The sequence below is a fragment of the Silene latifolia genome, unplaced genomic scaffold, assembly GCF_048544455.1.
Source record: "Silene latifolia isolate original U9 population unplaced genomic scaffold, ASM4854445v1 scaffold_181, whole genome shotgun sequence".
NCBI lineage: Eukaryota > Viridiplantae > Streptophyta > Magnoliopsida > Caryophyllales > Caryophyllaceae > Silene > Silene latifolia.
In genome coordinates this window covers 472879-481341 of record NW_027413152.1, presented here as the reverse complement: position 1 = coordinate 481341, position 8463 = coordinate 472879, and the positions used below count along the sequence as shown (strand labels likewise).

At 42.4% G+C, this 8463-nt stretch overlaps 1 protein-coding gene across 1 annotated transcript; it reads right to left on the bottom strand.

Moving 5' to 3' along the window:
• Positions 1-217: 217 nt before the first annotated feature.
• Positions 218-3463, bottom strand: LOC141638123 (mannan endo-1,4-beta-mannosidase 7-like). The gene is made up of 5 exons (XM_074447546.1): positions 3031-3463; positions 2208-2402; positions 1981-2103; positions 1529-1731; positions 218-1038 (listed from the first exon to the last, which is right to left on the bottom strand). The coding sequence occupies exons 1-5, from the start codon at positions 3394-3396 to the stop codon at positions 585-587; spliced, it is 1341 nt and encodes a 446-aa protein (XP_074303647.1). The 5' UTR covers positions 3397-3463; the 3' UTR covers positions 218-584.
• Between the last annotated feature and the right edge of the window lie 5000 nt (positions 3464-8463).

Genomic DNA, 8463 nt, shown 5'->3' with positions numbered 1-8463 from the left:
TAACCCGAAACACTTAGGTCACTCGAATATAATTAAATATTCTAACAGTTAGCGCATGTTTCCGCTAATTTGATTGTAAGATTCGATAATCTTCATACAAATTTCCGCGCAGATATTAAAAAGAAAGTCAGTTATTAACTTAAAAATATTAACTTTTTTGAGCATATCCAATTTCAATATTACTCGGAGGCAATAATGAGGCATCCTATCATTCATCATCATAGTGACAAGTGCAAGTTGAAATCAGTGCTGTCTTGACAACAAGTCTACAATAATAAGATATTGGCTAAAGGCATACACCCTATTACCCTAATGGGCAATGTTAATCCCTATAATATGTGCACCCCTACTTCATTGCTATAACCTCAGTCAAAATCTGGAGGTAACTTCAGAAAACTGGGATACTCTGAGAACTAGGAAGTGAAACATTTTGATTAACTTTCATTTCACATCAGTTGATAAGCAACCAGCATATATATTAAGCTGGATATTTGTCATCTCTTAAATTCTATCACTCTCTTGGATGAACATATTACGATTCATCTCGAAGAGAGGAACTACTGTTACAAAGTAGACTGGATTTACTAACCGATAGGCTTACCACGGTGTCCACCCATCCACTGAGCTTTCCTAAACCCCCGTGCCCTTTTCCACATTGCTGTGTCTCTCTGTCTTCCGAATATTTTACTAATCATATCGAGTTTGTGGGATTGTTGTGCAACGATGTTGGCAGTTGAGGTATCCTCTGTAAGAATAATACTATATCCATCTCCATAAGACTCTAACCCTTTGGTTAGAAGTTGCCAGAATAACCCACCTACGATAGGACCTCCTCTCCTCGCTGATGAGTATATATTGTTGTAAACACTAGAAAATAGTTGGTCTCTTTGGTAAGTACTGAAACCTGGGTCTCTGTTTGATTTTCCGAACTCTGCTAACAGCAATGGCTTTCTAAGAATGTTTTGTGCGTCCTGTATGTGAGATGTCAACCAATTGTTTACAAAACCGAGCTGAGCTTGATCATTTGAGTTGGATATCCTGTACACAAACCAATTTATTACATATGAGACTGAAAGTAACTGATTTATAAAACTAACACTCGTCAATATGCAAGTATGTAGTCATTTAATAGAGGATAATTTTTAAGCAGTCTTAAACTCTTATACAATGAGGCAGTCTTATCGAAAACCAAATTTAAAGGACAGTAATAGTAACATTCCTGAATTACTAAAGTATCCCTCATCAGTGTATACACTCATGAATTCATGATACTTGTGTTGGTTAGAATGCTTATTTTGTAAGCGTAGATGATAACTTTAGAGCTGTTTATTACAATGAGACAGTCTTGTGGAAGACTGAAAGCAACATTATATTCCTGAATTACTATAGTAGTCATGAAGTTTAGAATGTTTACTTTTGAAGTCTATAGATAGAGCATAGCTTGGAGTCGTGGGACCAATTAAACAGTCTAATGGTTTTAACAGATGAAGTACATAATATGATGCTAAGTAAGTCCAAGATGGTTTACCATTGATCAGGATATGCATGGACTGTGGCAAAGTCGATTTCAGGAATTTGGTTGTTTGCAATGAAGTCTGTTCCAATATTAAAGTTTGGATTGAACTTCATTTTGTCAGGGTGAGAAAATCCGTAGAATCCTTCTAAGCCAACTTCAAGCAGGTGGTTTCGGTCAATTGACTTGACATGAGCAGCCATTTCAGTGATCCATGCCTATAAGAGAGCTCGAAATTAGTCCCCATGCCAATTTACTTAATATAAATCTACCTACGTCTAACATCCTATGATAAAAACTCATATCAGAACATTGTTTGCATATAATGTCGCAACTTGGTTGACTTGTTGTATCGTCTTAGACAAGAATAATTGTGTATCTTCCGATTAATTAAGCGAGATGAGCATCAACATATACAGCAAAAGACGTGCAAATGTTAGTATGGAAATATGATATGAGAAAGCAACCTGAACGGTTCTTCCAGATTGATCAGAAGTACAGCGTGGCTCATTCATAAGCTCCCAAGCCATGATTGTTGGGTCATTCTTGTACATTACTCCAGTTATGGTATTGTATCTATTAAGAACAGTCTACACCATAGCAAATGCAGAGACAATTAAACCATGTTCATTCAAAATTCTACTTTAAAAATACGTAAAGGACTCGATACCAAGATGATAAAGAGAAAAGAGACCTTGATATAGTTCTTGAAGAACGACTTGACAAGAGAGTCGGTGAAGAAGGAGTCATCAGAAGAAAGATAGTGACCCTGATTTCTTGCCCAGTTAATGTACTGTTTTCTACCTCCATATCCCTCGTAGTTATTTGACAAGCTCATTATCAGTTTTATCCCATATTTCCTCGCCTCTGCTATCACAAAATCCAGCCCCTGCATTTTGCCATTTAACTAACTCATTACTCTAATTCCCGATTACAGTTACGGTTATGGTGTGTGAGATTCAATGTGAAAATTACTAGTAGTAGATTGATATGAATAATCGGTTCAATTATTTGTCTGAAAACATAAAATAATGTAATGAATTCAAATGAATGCAATGTTTATACTCCGTATCACTTTCATTGCCTCAACGGCTCAACCCTTCTAAAATGGACAAATTCTCATTTCAGACGCCAGGCGGGCCTTTTCCGTCTGAAATTAAGATGGACAAAATGTGACTCATTTTCCAATAAAACGACAACTGCATCAAACAGGATATTATTACACAAATTCTCACTTTAGACGGACACTATCCATCTAAATCTGTAGACGGATAGTGTCCCTCTCACAAAATAAGAGTATATAGTGCAAGATTATAAGTGGGTGGAAAATGGATACTTCACTTGTCCTCCCACTTGCATTTGTGAGAGGGTCAATATCCCTTTAGAGCTTTAGACGGATAGTGTTCGTTTACAATGATAGGGATTGATATTGTTAGGACAAGCAAGGGTAGATCTAAGGTTTAGTATTCTGGTTTAATTAAGGTAAACTTTAAAAAAAAAAAAAAAAGGTAGGGGACCTTGAAGGTATGCTCATTGTAGGAGCCAGGGGAGGACTGGAGAGCACGGTCACCCCCATCATTAAAAGCCCATGTTCGAGCGACGGACAATCCGTGGCTGGATGCTTCACGGAAGGCATTGGAGACCAAATAACGCTGAGACGGGTCCGTAGCAGTGTACATTAGCCAGTATGCATTGAACCCATTGGCATAATATGGAGCTCCATTTTGAACAAAGTGTGTCCCTCTAACCTTTATGAACCCCTCATTTCCACTTCCTATTGCTTCTACTTGTAGTAGGAAATGGCATTGTTGGATTAGTAATGTGGTTAATGTTAGGAGTAAACTCAGGGTTTTCATTTCTCTGAGTTTCTTTGCAAAATGCATAGAGCAATTGATGTGAAGAGGTTGGGAAAATGTTAGTGTTTAGTGCTTCCTTTTATTAGCAGTTGAAATTATAAAATTAATGGGGATGGGACCCTTTTGGGGTTTTAATGGATTTGCAACAAATATTTACCTGATTTTCTTTGGATTCCAAACTTATTGTCGTAGTACATTAATACTCCCTTCATTTTTTTATATTGTTTTGCATTTATGTGTTAAGTCTTTGATTTTAATATTTACAAAAATATATTTATTCAAAAGATATAAAAATAGTATCATTAAATTTCTTACGAACACTCTTTCATATGAGTATATATATCATAATATTTAGTCTCATATTTTAAGAGATATTGAAGAGAGAAATGAGTGTCTCAAAATATGAGAAAATCATATATAAAAAGACAGAGGGAGTGGAAAAAAAAAAAAAAAAAAAGAGAGAAATATAATCTAAAATAAAATATAGCCAAAGTAAGGGATATAAAAAAAATTGTTAAAACAATTTTTTTTTTAAATGCTACTCCATTTTCCTTTTATCCTCCTACTTTTATTTGTGGAAAGATTTAAGAGATTGAAGTAATCAAGTAAATTACTCCCTCTATCCTGGTTATTTGTTGTTTTATTCTATTTTGGGTTGTGTTGGTCATTTGTTGTACTTTCTACTTTAATAATGAATTCAATGAGCTTCCTCCTATTTTTCTGGTCTTTATGTCAAAACCAAAGGACAACAACAATCGACACGACGGTGGTAGTACAATCTACCCCTTTTTCAAATTCAATAAGTCTCCCTTGTGACATAGTGTCACGGTCCGGGCCTTTGAGCCGGACCGTGGCGCGCACCCTTGTCTAACACACGACAAGAATGCAAGCGAGAGCGTTAAGCTCTAGTAAAGGATCATTAGTTTATTTGTAATCGATCTCGGGTCGGTGTGTGTCGGGAATCCTAGTCACGATTATCAAGTCCGGCACACGAAAGCAATAAAAGTAAGCAATACGATTATTGAAAGCAAGCAACAAGCAACAACAAGCTTTTGGATGAGAAGCGGTTTTTCATTGACTAGCACCTCTCAAAGAGGCAAATTTGATAGTTTGGTCCTGGTAGCAGGAAACATTGAAATTACAAGTTTAGTTCAGAATAGCGATATACCTATTTAAGGAAAGAAAAGCTATTCTAAAACTATGCTAAACTAAGAAATTACTTACTACAAAAGTACAAGGGAAATGAAATTACATAAGCATAAATAAAACTAAGGGTTCAAGTGTGCGGATCGTCACACTCTCCCCCACCTAATCTGTTGCCGTCCTCGGCAACGCTTCAAAATCTTCATGGCTGGTTCAATCGGCTGATGTCGCTGGAAGTTGATTGGAGCGGATGTTGGCGCGCTTGTTCTTGTTGCGGGTGGGATCTTCAGGATCTGGATGGTAAGGCTTTAGACAGCTCACATGAAAGACAGGGGTGACACTTCATCCGAGGCGGGGGCGGTCCGGCTTGATGCTACTTCCCCAATCCGTTTGATCACTTGGATTGGGCCTTCGTACTTCCGCACTAGACGCTTGTCTCGTCCTCGGAGGAATCTCATCTGCTCTTTGTTCAGCTTCACCATGACCATGTCGCCTACTTTAAACTCCCTTGGTCTCCGATTCTGATCCGCCCACTTCTTCATGCGGCGAGACGCTTTCTCCAAGTAAGCTCGAGCAATTTCGGCATTCACGTTCCCATTCTTTCACATATTCGTGGGCTTTCTTTGTCCGGCCTCCATATGTATCTGCAACTGTGGGAGGCAATAGCGGTTGTTGACCTGTAATAAGCTCAAACGGGCTCTTGTTGGATGAAGAGCTCGTCTGCACATTAAAACAGAACTGGGCAACATCAAGGAGTCTTACCCACTCCATTTGAGTTGCCCCAACAAAGTGTCTCAAATACTCTTCCAAAGATGCTATTGAATCGTTCGATCCGCCATCCGTTTGAGGATGGTAACTCGAGGACATCCGCAGCTTCGAACCCAGGAGATTGAACAATTCTCCCCAAAATAGTCCCGTGAAGCGAGAATCGCGGTCATTGACTATACTTTGAGGCAATCTCCAATATTTCACAACATGTCTGAAGAACACGGTGGCAGTTTCTTCAGCGCTACACGCCTTAGGAAGAGGAATGAAAGTCGCGTATTTTGAGAATCGATCCACAATGACAACGATCACACTTAACGCCCCTACCTTCGGCAACCCAGAGATAAAGTCCATAGAGATACTCTCCCATGGTCGTGTAGGTACGGGCAACGGATTTAACAGCCCTCCCAGCTTCTGTTTCTCTCCCTTATCTTGCTGGCAAATGAGGCATGTCTTCGTGTACTCCATCACATCATCCTTCAACTGGGGCCAATAGTAACTTATCTTCAATAGGCATAAGGTTCTCTGCCATCCCGGATGACCCGCCCACAAGGTATCATGGCACTCCTGTAGAAGCATCTTCCTCAATCCGGCCGCCTTTGGAACAAAGATGCGATGTCCTTTCGTGAATAAAAGCCCATCTTCCACCAAAAACTTGCGAGTCTTTCCTTCTAAGGCCAACTGTTTCAGAGTCCTCGCCATTGGGTCTTGGTCAAGGTGTTCCTTTGCCTTAGCTCGAATATCTGTGACCACGGTGGTGGTGGACAAGTGAGCGATCATATGCAATGTGGCCAAGTCGCATCTACGGCTTAGGGCATCAGCGACCCTATTTGCTGCTCCCGGTCGATAAGTGAACTCCACATCAAACTCGGCCAACAATTCTTGCCATCTTGCGTGTCGGCTGTTGAGCTTGGGTTGCGTCAGGAAGTGGGATGCCGCGGTGTTATCCGTCTTGACAATAAACTTCGATCCCAAGAGGTAGTGTCTCCATCCCCGCAGGCACTGAACAATAGCAAGGAGTTCCTTCTCTTGGGCAGCATACCGAGTCTCGGCCCCATTCAGCTTTCTACTCTCAAAGGCCACTGGGTGACTCTCTTGGAGGAATACTCCCCCAAGGCATAATCAGACGCATCCGTCTCTACTTCAAATGGCTTGGTGATGTCCGGCAGTGCCAATACGGGTTCCTGCATCACTGCTTCTTTGAGCCTCTCAAAGGCTCTTTTTCTGTCGATAGACCACTCCCACTTGATATCCTTTTTCAACAAATCCGTTACGGGGGCGGCTATTTTAGAATACTCCCGGATGAATCTCCGATAGTAGTTTGCTAGCCCCAAGAAAGAGCGAAGCTCAGACACGTTTCTCGGGGTGCCCCAATCCTTGATGGCGGTAATCTTCTTCGGATCCATTCTAAGTCTCCCTTTTCCCACGATGTGGCCGAGAAAATTGACTTCGGGTTGGGCAAACTCGCACTTCTCCTTTTTGACAAATAAGTGATTGTTCCGCAGTTTCGCAAACACAAGCTTTAAGTGTTCGGCGTGTTCAGCCAAAGAGCGACTATACACAACGATATCATCCAAGTACACCACCATGAATTTGTCCAAGTACTCATGGAATACATGGTTCATCAGAGTGCAAAATGTGGCAGGTGCGTTTGTCAGCCCGAAAGGCATGACCAACCATTCGAAAGACCCATACCTCGTGACGCAAGCAGTTTTTGGCTCATCTCCTTCGGCAATCCGAACTTGATGATAACCCGATCTCAGATCCAACTTGTTGAAGTACACAGCGCCCTGTAACTGATCGAACAAGTCCGCTACCAAAGGAATGGGATAGCGATTCCTCACAGTCAACTTGTTTAAGGCCCGATAGTCGATACACAATCTCAGACTACCATCTTGTTTCTTCTGAAAGAGCACAGGGGCTCCATATGGGGCTTTAGAAGGTCGAATCGACCCTGAGCGAATTAAATCATCTAGCTGCTTTCGAAGTTCAGCTAATTCCGGAGGTGCCATGCGGTATGGTCCTCGAGCAGGAGGTCTTGTCCCTGGAAGAAGCTCGATCTGGTGGTCTACCGAGCGTCGAGGTGGAAGACTCATCGGTAAAGAATCTGGCATCAAGTCCTTGCTGTCCTCCAACACCCGCATTGTCGAGGGTTCCTCTGATTCAGCAGAAGTGTCCTCTTTCATGGACACGGTACACAAATAAGTTGGCTCGCCCTTTTGAAGTCCTCTATTCAATTGCATCGCCGAAAGAAGGGGTCCCTTCATCTTACGATCTCCTCCTACGGCCTTCACCAAGCAAGGGTTTGACCCGACCATCATAAGGGAACCGTTATGGGGTGCCAGGAAGGTCGGTGTTCGCTTTAGGAAATCCATTCCGAGGACAATCTTGAAGTCATCCATCGGGACGCTGGTGAAGTCGAGCTTCCCGCTCCATTCACCCATCTTGATCACTACATCTTTGGCCACGCCCTGAATCGGCTGAGCACTGGAGTTAACAGCTTTCATCCTTCCTCCTTCTCGGTTTATCTCCATCCCGAGCCGTTTCGCCTCCTCCGGGGTAACAAAATTGTGGGAGGCCCCCGTGTCTATCATGGCACGAGTGCAAATTCCATTGATTTTTACTTCAATGTACATGAGCTCAGTGGACTTGGCTTCGGAAAGGTTGGCGGCTTTTCCCATTGAACACATCATGTGCACCGCCCCCATCCGTGCCACTTCTCCCTGTTCTTTGAACCCATTATCATCCCCCGGGTCGACTTCATGGTCCGTCCCTTCGGGGTTTGGCTCAACCGACATCTTAGATAAATTCTTCTTGAGGGTGTTGAACTCCCCCTGGTGCGGACACTCAGACATTCGGTGTGGTCCTCTACATAAGAAGCAAGCAAACGGTTTCCTAGCGGTAGACGCTTTCGAAGTGCTCCCTTTTGAGGAAGTTGGGGTGGAATTAGCTTGCCCCCACTTCCTATAATCTCCTCCTGGACGGAATCGACTATTTCCCGTAGAAGGAGTTTTGGCTTGCGACGTGTTCCCTCCAAATCTGGGGCTACTCCCGCTCGCTTTGGGAATACCTTTTCGTGCCGCTTTGCGCTCGTAATAATAGTCGACTAGCCTCTCGGCCGTGGTCATTGCAGCGGAGAGGGACTCGGGCCTTTGTCGTATGATCTCTCGTTGAGCCCACTCTTTC